Below are 22727 nucleotides of genomic sequence, written 5' to 3' on the forward strand. Positions count from 1 at the left end.
CACTAAGATAAGCTACTTCTCATAAGATTCTTGCCAGACATATTTGGCATGTTGAGCAAAGCCAAATAAAGTATTTCCGAAGAATTAAAAAGGTAGCAATTTGTACAGGATTATTTTCCTTATCCCCAATTGCTTTTTTTATGCCCTTTCATTGGTGAGGCAATTAAAATTTTAAATAAAAATTGAATGAATGCTAGTGAGCATTAATGCAGAACATATGAAGATGGAAACTGGTAGCAATCTGTTCTAGCAACCAAAACTGTGTCTTCCAGGCAAGCAAAGGCCTCTTTCTGAAGTGACCTAGCCTGTAATCCCTCTAAAGTATATTGGTTGATACAAGTAATTAGCTCAGCCAAATTACTAAATAAATGCCCGTACAAGACATTCTCAAACTAGGATTTAGCAACTGCAATAAAAATGGTTTTTTAAAAACTTGATTTGAAACGGAAATTGGATTCCTTAGCTGAACTGAAGAATTCCATGGAAAATAAGGTTAGCACCTTGCAGTCTGATGGGAAAAGGTACAAATCAACCACGAATTCCTCCCTTTTCCTTTTACACTTAAGTATCTGCCACAGAAAAAATGGCAAAATTTAAAGTTACAGTAGCAGTAGCACTAACACTAGTAGAGAATAAAATTAACAAAATAGGAACTAATGTGCTGCATTCTGATTACTGAAGCATTTGCTGTTGAACCATAATTTGGAAAGCTTTCTCACAACTGATCTGAACATTATGGCTCTAGAAATGACCAGGAAAATGCCAGAACTGGTAGCATCTCTACTCTGTAGCATATGTGAAAAATCAAAATGTCTTATGCTCTTTGCTCTTTGGGGTATTTCTATTTCTGCTCTGTGTTTCTGAGTACAAAGATGTCATTCAGTGTCTTCCCTGGCTGCATCCATTCTCACAGCATTGTTTCTGGAGCTCCAAGTTGCCCAGCAAGTGATTCCTTTGTAAATCAAGAGTATAGAAAAGGGGTTCTGATAATTTTCCAAGCAGATATGTTTGGCTTTAATAATTTAATTTTCATAGTCACACATAAATCACATAAGCAGAAAGCTTCAGAACTTAACACAGGATGGATTTGGTGATGGGGAAAGGGACTGCCTTACCAGCTCTGCTTCATGAAATTGTTTATGTGAAGTACAGCAAAGAGAGATGATTTTCCTATTTGCAGTAGAGGATGTTCTCAAGCCTTAGCTCGGTCCTGCTTTCAGGACTTAAGGTAGTTGTGAGATTTCACCTTGTTTTTCAACTGGTGACAAGCAGAAAAAAGTATTTGTGTAATCAAAACAAAAAGAGAGACCCTTGCTGAAAGAAAAATGTACCCTAAAGCAAAAATCTTAAAACAGAGCTTTCTGAAAATATAGCAAATATAATCACAGAATATACTGAGCTGCAAGGGACCCACAAGGATCATCCAACTCCTGGCCCTGCACAGGACACCCCAAGAATCACACCCTGTGCTTGAGAGCATTGTCCAAATGCTTACTGAATTGTGGCAGGCTTGGTGCTGTGATTGCTCCCCTGGGGAGCCTGTTCAGTGCCCAGCCACGCTCTGGGTGAAAAACCTTTTCCTAACGTCCAGCAGAAGTTTTGCACTAACTTAAGTTAGTGCAAACCAAGATCATTACCCAAGAAGTTACAAATATCAGAAACTTAATTTTGGCAAAACAAAGGTTTTAGTGAAGATGTCAGATCTTCCAGAAATGACCTTGTCCAATTCTTCAGGGGACTTCTGAGGAAAATAACACTTGCTGCCCAGAGTGCATCAGTGGGAGGCTTTGACTGATAAAGGTCAGAGGGCAGGCAGGAATCTTGGCTTCCCAATCAATGCACAAGCCTTTCCAACACAGTGACTGTGTGAGGGAGGGTCTCTCCCTCCCCATTTCCTGTGAGGTCTGACACGACATGACAGATCTGTCACCCACAGCCTTGTGAGGTGTGACATCCAGCAGGTTTGCTGTGATGCTGCTTTAACAGTGATTGAAGAGCAAAACTCGATTTGTAAAAGCTTTCACGATTCCTCCATCCCCGTCAAACACAAGAAGAAAATCTGTCAGAAGCTGTTCTGTCCCAGAAGGGAGTGAAGGCTGGCACCAGGGCATCAGATGAGGAGAAAAGGCACTGCCATCAGCTGGCAGTGGGCACCAGCAGCCACCCCAGGCAGCCTGCCCAGGCACCTCAGCTCAGAGCTGCTCCAGGAGCTGGAGCCTGGCCCCTTCCTTCAGTTCTAGGCTCAAACTCCTGCTCCTGTTGTCTTGCTGTGGCTCTGTGGGACAGCCTGGGGACAACAGGGCTCACTGCTTATTCTCTGACACTGCTGTGCTGAGCTTGGCATGATGAGCTTCAATGTGCTAAAGCAACGAGCTCATTCTCCCACTGGCAGAAATGTCTCTGTTTCCTAAGCTGGAGTTCAGAAACAGCCAAGGTGCAGAGAGGTGTGGAATGGCACCTGGACACAGTTCAGAGAACAAAGCTGGAGCTGGCCAAGTGTTGCCTGGAGCAGAATGTAGAATGGGTTGAAAGGTGTCAAACTTTTAAACTTTTTTCTTTCTTTTTATTTCTTTGTATAAATATGCATACAAGCATGCATATATATTTATATATGTGTCCATATGCGTGTTTGTGCATATTAAAATCAGGCCTGACAAGCCTATAGTGAGCAATTGTAATGAATTTATTCTGATTTTGTCATTGTTTCTGTTCATCAAAACAAACAAACAAACAAACAAATTAGGTAAAATTAAATACTGCCTTTTAAAATGAAACTAAATTTCCCCCTGCAAAAGCACATTATGACAGCGTGCTGTTTGCTCATCTTTTTGCTAGTTCTTCACAAACAACTTTGGAGCAAACTGGCAATTTTTTTGACAAATGTAGAGAAGCCCAAAAGATCTATTTCTGTAGCTTTCATGAGAATCAATATCTGCATGAAGATAAACCCAACAATAAATGTCTAACTGTGAACAAATTGTGGTGACTTCTGCCTGTTCTGCCTCTATTCCAGCCAAATCAGTAGGAAATAGGAGAAATAGCCCCAAGCACAAATGTGAAGGAAATGAAGTACTATACCAGTCCTGATACTGATACTGCAAATAATTTAGTCTTTAAAGAAAAAAAAAAAAACCAAATTACAAAAACACAGAGATAATACATATTAAAAAGAAGCAAAAGGTTGAAAATTGCTAGGCATGACTTTTGATAAAGATTTTATACATGCCTTGATCTATTTATATCCTATATTCAGACAGAGATATCTCTGGATATGAGAAAATGTACCTTTGAAAACTTTCTGTAAAAGGAAACCAGAACTTATTAAATAAAAAAAGTTCAAGCTAAAGACCTGTGTTTATGAAGGCATGGCACAAAGATAATTAAAAGTTTCCAATGATAAATTAAGTGGAACAAATTTTATTAGGAGGCATCATGTTCTTCAGAATTGAGACTTCTGTTGCCAGAAAAAATTAAAATAAAAAGGAAGAAAGTATCGTGATTTTGACATCAGTCTTTTAACACATGACTCCAAGATGATGCCTCACTTCTAAATGACTGCAGAATAGTTAAATCTGTTTATTAGAAAGCATGCTGGTAAATGGTTACACACAGAACCTCACTGAAAATGTGATAACTTCAGATTATTTAAAAATAATCTATTCCTAGACATGTTTCTCCCCAGAAATAGTGGTTTGTATAGAACTACTCAGGCACATCAGGAGAAGGAATATAAGCAGCAAATGCCTGAAACCACCTATTGTAAACAACAATTAAACACTTCTGAACTGCAAGATATACTGACTACAAACTGCCCTTTTCACGTTCTCTAATGAGGTATTAGGATTGTATCTATGTGTAGTTATACAACTTTAACAATTCTATAAAAGATGTATTTCAAAAGATGATTTTGAATGCATTGCAACTCCCTTGCATTGATGCAGCATTTGTAGTTGGTTTGGCTTTTTTTATACTTTTTCACCTGAGGCAAACAGATAAACATTTCACCATTTTATGTACTATCAAGGGCCTTTTCATGCTACTAATAAGGAAGTAATGCACTGCTAGAAAGAACAAACTGATTAGTTGTGAAGTAGTCCCACTGATACTGAAACTAGCACTAAATCTGGAACTTCAGAAAAAGGAAACTGTTGCCTGGTGAATCCCTGAACGTTGTTGTATCTGCTTTTATATCTGTGCATCTTCTGGACAGAGAGTAAAATAAATGAGAGACTACTTAAGATTTACAGCTTTGCTCGCTTTCTAAGGTCACACTCTCTTAATGAGTAATTGTTCATCCTGGCACTTGCTGCCACCAAAACAGTTGATAGCAGCTCTAATACCAAGTCAGTAGTGATAGAGATGTATATCCCTAACCCCCAGCAACCTACAGCTGAGGGAGAACAATGTCTCGTGCATCTTTCAATTTTCTCTTACATTTTGAAGCTGGCAAATGCCTTCTGAAGGGAAGTCACCTTCACATACACACAGCTATTGCCACACTTATATCCATAATAAATGCCCAATTTTTACAGTCAGACTAGTTTTTATTATTATTGCTTTATTTTTGATATGTCAGGTGGTATTGCTGTAAAGCAAAAAAATTGTTTTATGATGGCTTTTCCAATCAGCATCATCACTTTTATTCCAAGCTGGCAATGAACTTCCTGCCTAATTTGTCACTATTTAAAATGAAGCATGTAGCAATGTTTAGAGGCACAGCCATGACATTTGTGTTTGGCTCAGGCAGTGGTCACCATCAGTCTCAATTTATCACTTTTAATTTAAACTCCCATGCCAATGATTTTCATTCTTAAAGCTATGAGTGGCATTTATGGATTTCAAAATCAAAGGGAAAATAAGCCACAGTTAGGAATTCAACCACTCAGATCAATGAAAACTTGTTTTATAACTGAGAGTGCTCCAGTTAAATCCCATCTGCCTGACAGAAGGAATTTAATGTTTCAAACAGCTCCTTTCCCACTTTAAACTGAGAATAACTTTTTATTGCAGCACTAAGCCACTACTTGCTGGACAGATGCCGACTATTGATGTTGTGCTCTCAGGAAATATTGTGAAGCAAGTAAAGGTGAGTGCACCAACCTAAAGAACCATGCACAAATAACCAAATGTCGATCCCTGAACTGTCTGATAGTGGCTACTGTTCTCTTTTTAGACAACTGATGCACTATTTCACTGCTGGAAGGTAGCAGCAAGAAACTTGAGAGGAATTAGTAAATGGAAGATACTCCATATGAATTTATTGTGAAAATAAATGTCAGTTAAATTTCTTGGAAGGTGAATAATCTGGATTATTTGGTCCAATATCTCACAACTAGCAGTTAATATGAATTAGAATTATTTTATATCACTTTCAAAAGTTAAATGGATAGGTACATTTTTTAAACTCTTATTACTTGCTAAAATATGTACTAAAATAGAGACATCCCCATGTCTGGGCATATTGGTGTCATAAAAACACTCACCCACTCATGTCAGAAAAATAGAGAGTGAAGAAGAGAAACAAAAGTCCACATATTATTTCACACCTCTTTATATTATGCAAGAAGAAGTAATCTTATTCTATGGAAACTGGGAAGTAATTTAAAAATATTAAAGAAAGACTTCATTTGGACGTCACACTTTTGTTTTGGTTTGTTGTGTTTTCTAAATTGCCTTTCCTTGGCCACAGTTTTTCATCCAGAAAGAAATAGTACCATTTCTTAAATAATTCATAAACTTTTGGTAAATCACTGGTTTTTGTTTTGAGATCATTAGTGTCATCCAAACACCAAAGATTTTAGCTGTGAAATAGCCAAAGATGATTTGAGGGCAATTTTCTCTCTCATTAATCTCCCTGTAAATCCTTGAATTTACAGGATTATCTACCCTCACTCTACTGCTCTGAGTTGGTTCCCTTCCCAATTTATCATCTAGCAAAGCAGCCAAAAAGAGCCTGCTGCACTTTGTAAGGAAATGTCCCATTCAGGAAATAAACTTCAAGAAAAAAGCCACACAGAAAATCAGTACCCATTAAAGGATTGATCATATACATTTTGTTTTGCATAAAATAGTTGTGAAAGTCACCAGAAGTAAAATAATCGTTGTTATTGAAATCTGGAGAATTTGTATCACTGGAGACTGTGCTATTCTTGTTTCCTGTTGCAAATACTGCAGTTTTTACAAGGACTATCAAGTATTGCTGTAACTCAGAATAATGGAATCTTTTCACACTTTAAAGTCCACAGAGTATGCTGTAATAATATTTACCCTTATTAAATCTTTTTATCTTTAATTATTGCATGTGTATCTAAAAACCCCAACAGATAAGCAGGAATATCTAATCAGAAAGAGCAAAAAATCTGAAAAAGTTCCATGGAAAATACAGAAATATTACAAAATATTTCCACAAAATTAAATATTCTTATTGGAAATAGAAAGATATTACCATATTAACCTCTACTTACTTTTAGTCAGACTAAGGAATCAGTGACAAACTATTTCACACTATTTATACATATACTGAATGACTTTTTAAAATAATACACGGATGCATAGAGAAGCAAAACTATATATAGTATTATGCCATTTTAGCCTTCAAATATCTTTAGTTATAGAAATAAATTCATATTGATGTTTTAATTAATTTCAATCTTCCATCAACTAATAGTGAGTTGCTCATAAAATCTGATAAATATTCCACCCACTCCAATTTTTTTGAAGATATCAGCATTATCCTCCCCAAAACTGCCTTAGAAACCCCCACTTTTAATGTCTGACAATATAACCATTATCTTGAAATGCAAACAAATTTTACTCACAGTACACCTTAAAAGAGCTTAGCTTTGTTATGTTTATGAGAATGTAGAGATTATCTTGGAAGTTTATCCAAAATTCTCCTATAGATATGAGTATGGAAGACCAAAATGTGCACGGATTTTTCTTTTACAATTGCTCACCACCCAGAACTGCGGCTGTAACATCCCCTGATGCTTAGCTAGAAATGTTAGGCCACCTTTATGAACCACAGAGCAGTGGTGAACAGAGAAGGAAAAATGATAAAATGAGAAGATAATGAAGTAAATGTGATCTTAGGTAAGCTGATAAACAGATAAAACCCTCTGCAGCATGTGCCTAACCCCACAGAGAACTGCACTCAGCCACACTTGGGAGTGTGATGGGAAAACCTTCCAGTGCATGGTGATGCCTTAGTGGTGTGTTTGGGGCAGGGCTGGAGGTGCTGGGATGTAACTTCCTTTTACACCAGCTCCTATGGCTTGCACCATAAGAAACTGTTCTCAGTGACAACTGCCTTCAAAAGAATCTCACAAACTTTTTTTTTTTTTTTTTTTTTTTTAGCTGAGATTAATCAATTTTTCAGTATTACAGTGTGCTGTTTCATGAAGCAAAGGTTACCACTGACACTGGCATCACTGAACCTGATTGCTTCAGGAAAAGGTCAAGGAGATGAATGCAGATAAAACTCTGCTCTTCTGCTAGAGATAATTTCCCAGCACCAAAGTAAAACACATCAGGGAAGTAAGTTAATACAGCTTTGCAGTCACATGTGTTCTCTGCAAAGGTACAGATTTTCATCTTCCCTGCTCTCAATTTGCTTCTTTCACCAAAAAAATTACTTCAAATTACAAGCAAGTATATTTAAGGCTGAATACTATTCAATACCACATTAGAAAAATGTGATTTCTTCTATTTACTTACTCTGAAGATTTCCTATTCTAAGTCAGTTACATTATTTATAAACTGAAATCAATACTTTCTGTAAATTTGCACGGAGATGCAAACATCAGTTAAAATATTTATTAAAATATTTTCCCTTTTAGAATAAATTGTATCTATGAATAAGATATCAAAATTTCATCTCATGTCTAATTAGTGATATTTCTAGCTTGATAGAAAAATGTATGAATTGAGGGAAAAGACAAACTCATATCTTCTCTGTTGTTGATAAGACTGCAGCCCATCATCCTTGAACTAATTTCCTCAATCCCAATACTCCCCTACTCTAGCCTGTAAGTTTTTTCAGTGTCCTCATTGATCTTAAATTACAGGATAAAAGAAAGAATTGTTAGAAATTTTAGAAGAAGAGTCTAATTTTGAATAATGGAGCACAGAGTTTAATACTGTGTATATATGGACAAGTTACTGGAATCAGACAATTTGTTTTACGGAGAAATTTGAGCTAATATAATGATAATTCATTTCTAAACTGTAAAACTCAGTATTGGACACTGGCTGAACAACTTGTCAGCAGTTTACAGGAAGATAAAACAGCTGTTTGCCATGTAAAAAGAAGTTAGAATTTATAAATCACTTAGAAAATGTTCATTAATCTCTAAACACTTCAATACAATTATAGATCAAGCTCATGATTTAGAAGCTGTTGCATGCATTATTTACAATAATATGGAAAACAGAAGTTTTAAAACACAAGCTTCTGTTCAGACAGAATAAACACAAAGATAATTCTTGTAAATGTAAATTCATTCAAATAATGAGATTTAATCAACATTGCAGCAATTTATAAGGTTTGCCATTAACTTAAGCAGAAAAGTTGTGACTAATTATCCAAGCACTGTAGATGAAGGCAAAAGAATTAAGCAAGAGCAGAGGAGCGTTCAGGAAACATGAGCAGAGCTTGGACTGCCATGTGTTTTTATCCAGTGGGACATCTGTAACTGACTGGTAGTGAAACAGTTTTGGGACATTAAATCTAATTTTGCAAGTAGAGATTGCTTGTAAATATTTGCTTGAAAACTTCAGTCCTAAAATACTGCGGGGTTTAATGTAAAAGATGGCGTTGTTTCAAAAAAGAAATATGGTGATGAAATAAGTTCAAATTGCTGAACATAAAAACCTGTTAATTTTTTTAGTTTATTTTTCATATTATAAGTTCTTTCATTACCACGGCTCTTATCTTTCACTCAGATTTGCCATGGGAATGGTTCTGTGTGTCATCTTCCTTCTCCTTTTGGGTATCCTGGCTCTACATGTAGACAGCAAAATAAAACACTTGTATCTGATGCAATGCATGCCACTTTAACATGTGAAAACAACAAAAACCAAAATACTCTGCAAAGGCAGTCCTTCACGGAATTAGCTGCACTTGCTCCAGGTCAAGAAGTATGAAATGGATTTAAAACGTTTTTATTGAAAAAGTCCACTTTAGAACCTCTAGCCATGTCTTGAATATCTGATAATATTCCTGCTTCAGTGAGGGTTTTAAGGGAAGCCTTAAAAGAAGAGAAATAAAGAAAAATATGCATATTTAATATGCAAAAATCAGCTCTCACTGGAAACCAGACTTTGCATGCTGGATGGCAATAAGATTTAGCAGATGAAGAGTGTGGCTTTTTTCCCCTTCTTTTGTCCCTGGCCAAGAATGCATTCCCCAGTCCTGACACTTCTTGTCTCATCTCTCTGACAGATGAGGATTCAGACGCAAATATGAAGTCTCACTTCAAGTAGGTGTTTTTAAAATACAATAAAGGGTGTTTTTAAATACAACATGCATTTCTAAATTAAATATTAGGTGTGCATACCCTGGCTACTATAAACTTTCCAGAGGAGCAATCTGTATTATTCATTCATAGGAGCACAGCATAAATTTTACAACAGTAGGAAAACATTTAAATATGTAACACAGACATGAAGACAGCAAACAGATGTCTCTCATTGTTAGTCTGGGCAGAAAAAGGTAAAAGCATGTTATTAGAAATATCTTGAAGCTAACAGAGCTGTAAAATAAACTTCTAAAGCTTTGGAAGCTATGTAAATTTGAGTCGGCTCTCATTCCAAAGTGCACAACTTAATGCCATTATTGTGTATAAATTAAAACTATTTGCAAAATTTGAGCCTAAGGCAAATGCATATGGAAGAGTCAAGAGTTGTTGAGTGTAATGAAGAAACTACTTTTAAGAAGCAGAGGAATCAGGCAAACTGTTCACAACATTATTGCTTTGGAGACCTGAAGCATTATCAGAATTGGTTTGTAATTTCCTATGTCTTTAATTTTGAACTCCCTAAAGGTTTGTGTGATAGCCATGACATTTATAAACACAAATTTTTTCAGACTGATCAGTTATGATGAATGTCTTCCTTTACTACACTTACCCAAAATCACTACTTTTACCAAGAATGCAACAGAAATAATAATTTCACTTGTCATGCACTGGAAACACCAGAGATTCCTTTGGTTTCACGTTGCTCTTGTTTCTTCTAGTTTGGGTGGCTGGTTTTGTTTTTTAATGAAACATCTTTCAGAAACGTTTGGGTAAACTTTGAAAGCAGAAGGCTCTTAATATAACTCTGAAGATTTTCCTGAGCAGTCAATTAACCATTTTTGGCAGAAGTTTCTAATTCACCGGTTCATATCTGAAATATCTTGTTCCCTACCCTGACTGGAACACTCAACAGCGATCCTTTCCACTGTACATCATTCATTGTGAGAGGTCCCAGATAACTGAAATGTGCTTAATTATCCTAAAAAAGTTCTTAGGGGAGTGTGGAGATAGCACCAATGAGCTTATTTGACATTCCAGTTAAAATCACTGAAGTCAGTAAATACACATCTCATTTTTAGGGGTTTTAATCATGTGCTGAATGCCCTTCACAGCCATTGACTACAACAGGAACAAACAAAGTCAAGGCATATATATTTCTTATCTCAGTGCTCTGTGTGTGCCTGCCAACTTCTTTGTAATTACTATTTTACGTATTTCTCCACAAACAGCCCTATTACAAATTGAAATAAACTATTATTATTAAATATAAAATTATTGAAGCACTTGGGCATTGCATTTTAGTGACTACAACTTAAATCAGAAATCTGCTGAAAATGCATGTCATGGACAAATTGCTAATGGTTATAAATGATGGTCTACTCTGCAATGAAAGAAAGAATTACAGAAACTGAAAGACCACAAGGGGTAAGTAAATTGTGGGAAAAAATACAGTATTGATTAACCTTTCCCCTTCTCATTCAAACTGGAATTTAATTTTGTTCTTCTCATATTGTGCAAGTTAGAGGAACGTATCTTAAAATATATGCAATGGCTGACTCACTTATAGTAATTCTGGTCTAAGAGAGATGAAAGAAAATGCAACCAGGTTGACTTTTGCTACCTTAAAAAAAGACTGACTATCCAAATTTTCCAGAAGAAAAAGAACATCTCTGTTAAAAAAATTTATAAGTATTTAAAAAGCCATTCAGGAAATAAATCAAGATTTTTTCAAAAGTCACTTTTCTCCTATGAATACTGTATAGTAACCAGGCATATGTGCAAAGAAACATCAGCTACAAGTAGTGTAACTGTACAGAGGTGACCAGGAGATGAAAATCTGTGATTAATAATTATGTTGCACAAAGACCTTGCCTCTAACCTCCTAATTCTGGCAGACCTGAACAAGTCTGAGAGCTGAGATGCAGAATTTCTCTCTTGTGGTTTTCTTTGCAATTGAAAATGCTTAATTTATATACACACTGATATAAATATGCATATATATTCATATCATTAAACACACTAAATATTGATTGCATAATGGTGAATTTCTTTTAAAATGTATTGCCTGTTTTGTTTATAATTGACTTAAAATAGAAAGCATGTATCTCAAGCTTTTTTTTTCAAATTGCATTTTTTACTGTCTTCACATCACATTCAGTATAGATGTTTACAGACTGTCCCTAGTCAGTCACCAAGAAGTTGATATTTTTCTCCAGATCTTTCACAAAAATGACATCAGTAATGCTGGTATGAGTGCAGTGTTGGGTGGCACCATCAATGCAGCTGTAGATGTCCAGCAAATGCCATAAATTTCTTTGTTCTTGTCATCTATAAAAATGTAATGGTCTTTCTTCCACGTGAACTTGAGCTCTGGCAATGTCTGATGGAGCGTTTTGTCACTGTTTCATAACTGCCTTTTATTTGATCTGCTATTCGGTAATCAGCCATTAAAAAGAGATGTTCCTTTAGATTTATAAGCTATTTACATAATTTGGAAGATGGTTCAAAGGGGCTTCATCATGTCATTATGAAAAGAGAGGCCTTCTTGACTTTAAAGTCACAAATGACAATCTTGTCTGTAGAGATTTGAGACTCAGGGGAAAAAAAAGGAAAGTTGACTTTTGATTAGGGTGCAAGTAGGATGCTACTGTTGGAATCATTTTAGGATGAGTGAACAGGGAACTCCCCTGCCACCCTGGTGAGGATCCTGTAACTCTACTGTCACCAGCCAGAATAATTTATCTTGATAAACTGAAAAACTGTCCTGGTAGTGTTACTGAGACACAGAATGTCAGCCAGATGAGGCTCTTGGCCACTTACACCATCTCCACTGTGATTATACTACTTCATGCCTTTAATTCATGGTAATACAGCTGTGTTATTCCTGGAAGAGATACTGAAATCCTTCCAGGTATTCATCAATTCCCACAGCAATGAGTGATAAGAGGTTGCTCTTTCTACAGACACTCTCCACTCAACTATAAATATGTCTGAGAAGCCACCTGTACTAGAAATAGACCTTAACTTATTTAGAAAAAAGAATTAGATGAAACACTTTCAAACACCAGCAAGATTTTACCATCAGATTAGGAAACATCACCTAGGATGTATCTGGCAATGCCTCACGTAAAATAAGATGCATTAGACAACAGAATCCTGACAGATTTGAACTTTTGGAGTCGGACTGAAACTCTCAGCTGTCAACACTAGACAGACACAAAAAATGGGACAGGTGTTTAATACAGTGGTAGGGTGTGTGCCCTCAGAGTGAAGCCTCTGGTGCCTCAGATTCTGCCAGCTGGTAGCAGGTGCTTGATGTCACAGAGACCAGAGTCACCTACAAACTGCAGAAGTGAGCAAGGAGAAGATTTTCCAGGAGGCAGTGGCAGAAGGAGGATTTCTCCAGCGTAAGCTTTCCACCACTCAGGATATGTCTCATACTCCCACTCCTTGTAGTGTAATGCTAAAACCCCCTCTGTTCTAAAGGAATAAAATGTATGAATGCACGAGTGAGTGAATGCATACATAGACTGTTATCTGAAAATAGGAACTACTGTTTTAAGTTCTGTTTTACTTAATTATTCATTATTTACTGCTTTAATTATGCATGAAAAGTCTCAAGTACTTCTGAATTTTCTTTAGGCAATGCAGACACTATGGCATGCTAAGAAAGTAATATATTGAGATGTCTCTTTCTTCCATTAGTCATAAGAGAAACATAAATTACAATTCAGCATATAATTCTCTGCTTCTTCACACAATGATTTAAAGTTGACTGAGCACAATTACTTTGTACTCAGCATATTTACTGCTGTATAAAACTTTCTCTCTCTCATAAAGAAGAGGCATCCAGGCACTTTTTTGAACAATAGCATTGTAAAACATTTTCTGATGAGGCTTTTTGTGAAAACATGCTTTATCTTTCAGTTGTTTACAAATCACTTTAGCAGTGATTTGGGAAAGAGCTTTAATATGTGCTAATGTTCCTCCTTGAGCAGGAACTTTGTTTAAGTGCTTTTCTGAGCAGAATTGTGTTTGTCTGTCCATTTATCTGAGTTTAAAGTAGGAATTTATTCTGGTATCTCAAAACATTTTGAAACAAAGCTACTGAAGGGGAGCTATAAATCACTTCCCTCATCTCTCCATCTGCAACATTTGTACTTTCTAACACACCCTGCCCCATCCTTGTTTGCCACACTGGCTGGACAAGACACAGCACGTGCTGTGCTTGTACAAGACCATAAATATATATATTTTCTTGGCTAACCAGCCAACAGGCAGGCTGAGTGGTCAGTCAGCTGGTGTGTTTAATACAGAAAGCAATCCTCCCATAGCTGAACTTTGCTTTACAACTTGCAGACCTAACCAAGGGCTGGGTGACTCTGAAGGGTCACTCTTCACAATTCTGCAGAATCTTTTTCACTGTTACCAAACTCACGTTGGCCAAGTCTGGTAATGCTTTAAACATCAGATTACAGAGAGTTTTGAGGGATGCAGTTTGCAAAGTCTTTTTTAAGTGTTACTTTCCTTCAATCTGCTCCTTGCCACTGTTAAAGCTGACTACTGCACTTAATTTTGTTGATACTTGTGACTTGCATGAGGAGGCAGTTAAGATTTTAATATTAGTTGTGGTAGGGCTCTGTGCATAAAAATCAGCTTTAATCACTTTTGAATTAGTTCACTTCTCCTGTCAGCAAATATTCCCTCTTTGATGCTCTCAGACTACTCTCTTCACTTATGTGCCAGAATACAATTCTTCAGTTTCTGTGGATGCCCACGGAACTCTTCACTGAATTACTTTATTCAGCAAAATGCCAACAGCAACATTGATCTCCAAAAAGAGAGAGAAGAAACCCCCCTGAAGAACAAGCTAATAATTTTGCATGTTTAATGACGAATCTGCTAATTTCACACAAACCATCCAAAAGGAAAGGCCACTAGAGGGAAGTAAATCCAATATGCTGAAAGAAAATAAATTGCCAGCTACTCTAAATTATTGTAGCTAACAGAATAGTCTGGAGTTAAATCAGCAGAAGATTTTGGTCTATATTCTTAACAAAGATATGACAACTGAATAAAACAGTTTATGTATTTATAAAGAGGTCTTGTACTTCATGCAAAGTGCATACCAAAACCATTAAAACAGTATGTAGGAAAAGATTGCATATAAAAAGGTAGTATGAACATGGGATAAATATGTTGTGTAGATATAACTTACTGCACACCTGTATGTTTCACATTAGACACACAGCAAGTGAAAAAAAATAAAAGGATTTAAACCAGTATCTTTGGACTTCTGTTAAAGCAATCCTTGTAAAAATGAATATATTTTTAATTTGTTTCCATGTCATGTGTTTAATCTTGGATCTTTGTTTTCTATGAATATGTGCACAAAACTGCAGCATCGTGCAATAATTACTGTCCATTTCATCAGAATTAAGATTATAAGGAAAGACTGCCAACAGTGTGCTTTTAATAAAACCTCTGCCATGTTTCAAAGCTTTAGCTCTATCACATACAGTTCTGAGGTTGCATACCCTAACTTTTTCCATATCCCTTCTTATTTATGACTAAAAGTAACTCAAAAAGATGTCCATTTTTCACTCCATACTTTCCGTCAACAAAAACTCTGAATTTTCTTCCACATTTCATACACCATTGCATTTTTTCTTGTCCTTTTAAATATATAGTCACCATGCTTATAGTTTTATACAACTGCACAGCCTATAATCCTACAGAAATGGTTTTATCTTTATAACTACATTTTATAGATGACTCCATTTCATTTATTACAGTGCTTTCTCACGCAAAGCTGTCTTTTTATATCCAGATAAACTGACAGATATTCTGAAAATCTGGTCTTAAATCCTCTGAAGCCTTTCCAATAGAATTTTTAGTAATGTAAGAATTATTAAAGGGAATGCAAACAGTCTAGAGTTTACTGTCAGTGTGTCAAAAACTATCAAAACATTGGTCTTTTCCCTGTTTTGAGTAAACTGCAGAGAAAATCTATATTTTTAAACCAGGGACAGACAACATCAAAAGACATTATTTTTTAAAATCCTACCACTTAAATACACATCACAAGCTGTGTTCACACAGCTGTTATCCACTTTAAAAATGAACTGTATTTCAGGTGACCTCCACCTGGGTGAGCTTTGTGACTGCATTTAACACCACGGAGCAAAACATCCAAAAGGAAGTTCACACAGGGGAAGTTTCTGGCACCTCAGTTTCTCCATTTAGTGAGAAAGGAAAAGGGAGATGCAGGTTTCCAACATGATACATTGCCTCAGTGCTTCAGGCAATTCTCAGTGCAAGGCCTATATATCATTAGGAATCTTATATAATTAGCTCTTCTGTTATCATCATGGACAGTGAGTGAGTGGGTTTTGTGTTTTTTCAAATCAATTTTCATGAAAATTATTAGTATTGCCATCACTGTCATTATTATCATCATCATCACAGCAAGCTGTTCATTTTTGTATGCCCAAAGGCAAACAAGTCATTACTTACTCATCGACAAAACTACTTGTTCCAGATACAAAGGTAAGCAGATTTTTGCTAGGCTGATCAGTGAAAAAACCCAAGGCCTTCCCTACAAGTGGAACATAACAGGATCCTCCTGAACATCAGCACTTTCACTAAGCAGAAACATATCATCAAATGTGTTCTACTCCAAACAGTACTGCCAGCTCAGTTCCTGTTCTACATTAAACACTTCAGCTGCAGTTGCAATGTCACTGCACAGCAGGTGAAACACATTTCTGGAACAAATGTCAGCAAGGGATAATTCTGAAATAACCTTCTTGTCTAGAGTTACACAAGCCAGAAGAGAGCATTGCTATATGGATTGCATTGCTGCTAACCTGTGATGCTGTTTCCTGGCACAGTAAGTATTTCTAAAGGAGAAAAAGTTGCAGAAATAAACGAAAAATAGAGAGCTCTTTTAGTTTCCCGTGTTTCTCACAAAGATTCACCTTGGACATGAATTCGAACTGAAATGGGGGCAAGAAAAAGCTCAAAACAATAATGCAAAGTTTACAATTAAAGGAATAGAAACGAATCTATTAGGATAGCTCACCTGAGGAAATGGCATATACAGATGCAGAAGTATCTTAGAGTGAGGCATGCTGAGTTAGTGCTATGAAACACAGATACCAAGGAAAGTGAGTTCACTTTCACTCTGCCTCTGAAGTGTGGAATTGTAAAGGACAATCTGTGGTGCTATACTCTTGCAAAACTGAAATTGCAAAAGCAGCAGAGAGATTCTGGTCCTGGTGAACCAGTGACACAGCCGGCCTCAGATGCTACAGCTTGCACCTCCTTTTGAACAGGAAGGTATGGGTTTGTGCCCTGTGTAACGGGGTCAAGGGACAACTGCCAGAAACACTTAACGCCCTCATCAGCAGAAGCTGGAAGCCCAAATGGAAGACACTTAAAAACCATTCAGCAATCTAGAAAACACCCGAACCCGCTGACCCAGGCTTCCAAGAAACAAAGGCTCCCCAGGGTGACAGGGACACGGTGACAGACCGGCACTTACCATCCTGGTCTGTGGTGACCGTGATGGCTGTGAACTGCTTGGGGGAGAAGCTGAGCTCCGAGACGCCGTTGGTGGCCTCGATCTCGAAGGTGTAGTTGACGTGGGACACGAAGTCGAGCACGGTGACGGAGGAGTTGATGAGCCCCGTGTGGCGGGGGATGAAGCGGATGCCGCCGCCGCACATCTCGCACTGGCTGGCGTCCGAGCCGCACTTCTTACACACCACGCTGTAGGTGAGGTCCTTCCTCCCGCCCGTGTCGCTCGGGGGGCTCCACTCCAGCATCAGAGCCGTCTCGTTGATGTTGAAAACCACGTTCCTCGGAGCAGAAGGTGGCCCTGCAGAAAAGGAGGGGGGAAATCTGTTAAGACAGTTTTCTACTTCGGAGGAAAAAAAAAAATTGCCTTAAGGCAATTACTTGCAAATAAAAGATACAAGAGTAGATTCGATGTAAAAATTAAAAGTTCCGCTCCATCATCCTTGAAAAAAAGCAGGAACAATGAACCGGTGACATCATCAAAAGCTGAATAATCAAAATAACTTAGAATTAATTCTGAAATAATTTAAGGCAGCACAAAAATAACTTGGGAATGTCAAACCTAGATTAGATAACACAAGTTTTCAATAAATGCCTCTTGATGCTGTAGGATACTGAGGCAGAGCTCTAACCACAAAATATATATCCTTATTTTATGCCTAGTAATGTAGGATTTTCTGAGACCTAAAATCTTTGACATTTGTAAGAGGCAAATTGAGTAATAAATAAATAACAGCTTTGGAATAATGACAAGAGGCAAAATTGTTTGTATTAGTTCTACACTGCCAGATATTTCTTTCTATCCTTCACTGCTTATCTCCAGGGATTTCTTTGCTGCTGTTCATTAACAGGTTTGGGTGGCAACAGGCCAAGACTATTAGGCATAAGAGACACTTTACAAGTTTTCTTTCTTTCTTTCCCACCTGGCATCTCCTCAGCATCAGGATAACAGGTGAAGACATCAACTTTTCAACTTAAAGGTCTAAAAGGATGATCAGGAGGCAGGAGAAAAAGTACTTCTTTGAGGCTGTGAGGAGGTGTTAGAGCTCTCTGTCACCAGTGACCCACTTCCAATTTCCCACTCCTTGCACAACAGTCATGGAATGGCCAGCAAGTTTTAACCTGCTTGCTGACTTACAGTGTAGGATCATAGGGAAATCATCATAAATATACAGAATGATTTAGTGATTGCCCTCTGTAGTGAGCACTGATGAGGCACCCCGAGTCCTGTGTCCAGTTCAGGGCCCCTCACTTAAAGAAAGGCATTGAAGGGATGGAGAATGTCCAGAGAAGGGCAATGGAGCTGGGGAAGATTCTGGACTTACTGCTCTCCAAAACTCCCTGACAGGAGGGGGCAGCCAGATGGGGGCTGGTCTCTTGGGCAACAAGTGACAGAAAAAGGGAAATATCCTCAAGCTGTGCCAGAGGAGAGGTTCAGGCTGGACATGAAGAAGAATTTCTTCACAGAAAGGGTGGCCAGGCATTGGAATTTACTGTCCTCAGAGGCGCTGAAACCAAATTCCCTTGAGGTGTTCAGGAAACCACGAGATGTGGCACTTAGTGCTGTGGTCTGGCTTGCAAGGTGCTGACTGGTCAACGGTTGGACTCAGTGATCTTGGAGATCTTTCCAACCTTAATGATCCTATAATTCTATGATTCTATATCAGATTTCACAGTCGAACAGAAGAACTTTATCACCTAATTACTTTTTAGATAGGAATTAATGAAGGGGTGAAGGAAAGGTACAAATTGTTACAGGATATCTGAATCATCGCTCAATTTCTCATTGTATTCTTCTTTTTCCACTTTTAACATATTTCAAGCAAACACTTTGAGATGTACAATTTTCAAAACCAATTTGGATGTAATCCCAAAATAGAAATTATTGTAAGAAACATGGACTTGGAAAAATGTGAGGCCTTATACTCCAGGTGTTGATTGATACATATGAGATGACTCTGGTAAACCCAACTGCTGATGTCTGGGGTTTTCAGGCTGAATTAGTTGAATAAGCATTATATTCCCAGTTCTCAATAAAATCACAGTGCTTCACCAATGGTTAGCAGAACTTTGAAAACTTTCAGCTTGCTTTGCAGTTTTTCATGATTTACAAAACTGCCAACAGGACTTCAGCATAAAGTTTTGATAGACATACTGGTAAAACTTTGAGTGAGCTTTTCCTTATCTCAGAGTTTCCTAAGCAGACTGAAAGGCTATAAGAAACATTTGCAAATGACACCAGCCAATTTTTACACAGAGTGTAGCATTCATAATTTTTAAGTGTTGCATTTTATTTACTTATGTGGCATAAGCATCGGTATAAAACCTGGAATGCTTGTAAATAAAAAAATTGGTATCAGGTGGGATTGATAATGTGAATAATAAACATTAAGCTCTTCTGTGAGCTGTAATTCAGCTACTTTTTAATTTCTGGCATTTACTTGTAACTTTTAATAAGAGAGTAATTAACTTTTCCCTGAAATAAATGATGAGTTATCTGCTGGATTTCAAGCACTTGGTATTTAAAATATATGGAGGTGTTACACTGCTTTGCATTTTTTTAGTGGGCAAGAAAGTTTAAAATCTTTTGAATGGATGAGCGTTTATTAATACATGTATCTATCCAGAGTTTATGGTTAATAGATCACCAAACTTCACACAAAATAGTTATGAGGATGACAGTGCTAGCTACTCTGGAAAACAGTTCCGAGATGGGAATAAGCTAAAACCAGCACACATTACTTCTGCTTCAGTTCTTATTATTTATGTTCAGAAGACAGGAATAATTATATTTCCTCTAAAACCATGCTGTGAGAATTAAATAATGACTGGGTCTTAACAAATTCCCACTGTTAAAACCATGGAGGAGTTTTAGGAATATGGAGGATGAGCCGTAATCGCACTTCCATATGTGCATAACTTGAAGTAGATGAGTAATCCCCTTGAAATAATTGGTAATATTCACACTCTTAAAACTAAGCAGCTGTGTAATTGCTTGAAAAATTGGAGCCCATGTTTTAAAACTGGCTTAAACTTAATCTTACATAAACTATAGATATAATGACAACAGGTCATCAAAGCTCAAGCTTTTTTGATATTATTTCATCAGTTTTGGCAGGCCCAAACAGGAATTAATATGAATCTGGGCAATAGGAGAGTTTTGTCTGGCTTTGTGGATTTTAATTTTCTCTCAGATTTTCCTTGTACTGAATGGAATGGCATCTATAGAAGAACCAATACAGTAAATAAAATACTCCCTTTAAAAAATGTATTTTTTTTCATTTGTACTAGAGAGTGAAGGTTCTTATAGTCATGATTTGTGAGTTATTTCTCAGTTGTAAGAGAAAAAGAAAACTACCAATTATGTCAGAGGTGTCTTAAAGTATATGACTGTCCTCTTGCAAATGCAGGAAGAACCCTAAAACACACTTTACACTCAAGGCCCCTCTTGCCAATTTGCATGTGGATTAAATAGCTTTTTAATTGCTGTTAAATTATGCCAGTTAAACTGTGATTTCATGCAAATATTAAGCTGTAATGACATGCAGTGAATCATTTACTAAGATTTAGAACTTGGAACAAAGAGAGACAATTAATTGTAATCCTCAGATTCAGCTAAATTATGTGTCACTGGGCTTTTATGAATGCGGCCTGATTGCTTTGTTATCATTTATAAATTATACAAAGATTATTTGGCACATTGGAAAAAGCTGGCAGCAATAACCCTTCTTCAGACATTTGTATGCAAAGCCCTTGGGGTTTTCCTTATATTGATTTTTAAGAAAAACAAGTATATTGGTGAAAATAAGGGATCCTTTCCTCACAGCAAAATTCATGACTCCGAATTTTATGCAAAAGAATAAAATAAAGTTCAGATGGATGAGCATTACAAAAACATGCAGCTCTTCTGCTGAGATGGAACTCAGCCAGAGCATGAGTAATGTCTTTTGCTTCATTTACAAATCACAGTGAGGAAGTATTTTGACACTTTCTGTGGAGGAGACTGGCATGGATATCTTATGGTGAAGCAGGTCTGCTCTGAGAGCAACAGAGCTGAGCTTGGGCCTCATGCAGAGCTTTGCACATCTTGTTTTATGTATTCTCTTCCTCTCTGAAGGCAAAGTGCATTTTCCTGTGTATGGAAGGAAGAGGAGCAAATCCAGCACTGCAGAAGTCTGGTGAGGACAATGCAGTATTTTACACACTTGAGAGTGAAGACTGTCTGGAAAAAAAATTGTTGCTTTCTATGTGAGAACTGTCCATTATACACTATTGGACTCTTAGAATTTTATGTCATTTGACTACTGAAGTTACAGCAGAAGGGCAAAGATTAACCATCACCTTAGGAAACTCAGAATCAGCATCTGGCTGTGCCCCTTGAGTTCATAATTACATTTTGATATCTATATATGTACCATAGATAAATAGTGTCACTTGATGTACAATTACCTTTTTCCCTTTTCACTTATTCTTCTCCTGTGAGGCAGGCAGGAAGAATGGAAACCTGTGATTGCAAACCAATATCTCAAGTCTGAGCATAATGTTAAACTGAAAAAAAGTGTGTGTGCATCTATATCTATATCTAATCTATATCTATCTATATCTATATCTATATCTATATCTATATCTATATCTATATCTATATCTATCTATATCTATATCTATATCTATATCTATATCTATATCTATATCTATATCTATATCTATATCTATATCTATATCTATATCTATATCTATATCTATCTATATCATATATATCTAAATCTAATCTATCTTTACCTATACCTATATCTATCTATATCATCTATATCTATCTATCTATATGCAAAAATAGAGGCAGAAAAGACTTCAAGTGTGTTGCCTGATTTTGCTGCTAAAATTCAGTGTTGATTCTTAAAAATAGAGGATACACTTTGTGGCAGAGGTTATTGAACAGAGCATTAGTTTGTCGGGTTCAAATTGTTTAAGCATAACATTAAAAGAGAGGCATTCAGACAACCAATATAAGCATGCCTGACCTTGAAAAGATGGATCAATTCATCCAATTACTTTATAGTGGGAAATGTTAGACTTTATGTACAGAGTAATCAGACAGGGGATTAGATATGATGCTATTTGTTGCTCACTGTGTATGCAGAGAGATTGCTGATAGAGTACTTGTATATGGCAAAGAAATATAATAAGAAGGAAGAGTAGCAGTGAGAGATTGATAAGAAGCAGAAGTCAAATGAAAAGAGCCTAGGAGGAGATTAACAATATATTCTAATGTAATTTTCATTCCTCTTATTGAAATTAGATTTCTATTATGCTGTTCCGCAAAGTGAACACTCTCCTCTAAGAAATGCAGATACATAAAGTAAAAATGGGAACTGTACAATTTTGTAAAAGCACACAGTACTTTCACAGAATTAATCAAAGTGGATTTGAAGCTCATCTTAAAAAAATGGATGCCTGTCTTAAATCCAGGTGGGATTTTTTTCCATAATGCTGCATATGCAAGTTTCTCAGTACTGAGGAAGAGTTCTAGAGTGAGGAATACTGCCTGAGCCTATATAGGAATGAAATGAGACAACAAAATATCTACCTGTCTTGGGCATATTACCTTGCAGGATATGGGGGAGCAAATAA

At 36.8% G+C, this 22727-nt stretch overlaps 1 protein-coding gene across 4 annotated transcripts in view; it reads right to left on the reverse strand.

The window, feature by feature from the left end:
- The window catches only part of EPHA6 (EPH receptor A6), a 369885-nt gene that overhangs the window by 172695 nt on the left and 174463 nt on the right, over positions 1–22727 (reverse strand). For all 4 annotated transcript variants that reach the window (XM_088158465.1, XM_014882838.2, XM_088158463.1 and 1 more), the window contains exon 5: positions 17065–17400. In XM_088158465.1, coding sequence (XP_088014591.1) covers positions 17065–17400 — 336 coding nt within the window. The remainder of the gene's footprint in view (positions 1–17064; positions 17401–22727) is intronic.

The sequence above is a fragment of the Sturnus vulgaris genome, chromosome 2 (assembly GCF_052056855.1).
Source record: "Sturnus vulgaris isolate bStuVul1 chromosome 2, bStuVul1.hap1, whole genome shotgun sequence".
In the NCBI taxonomy this organism is placed as follows: domain Eukaryota; kingdom Metazoa; phylum Chordata; class Aves; order Passeriformes; family Sturnidae; genus Sturnus; species Sturnus vulgaris.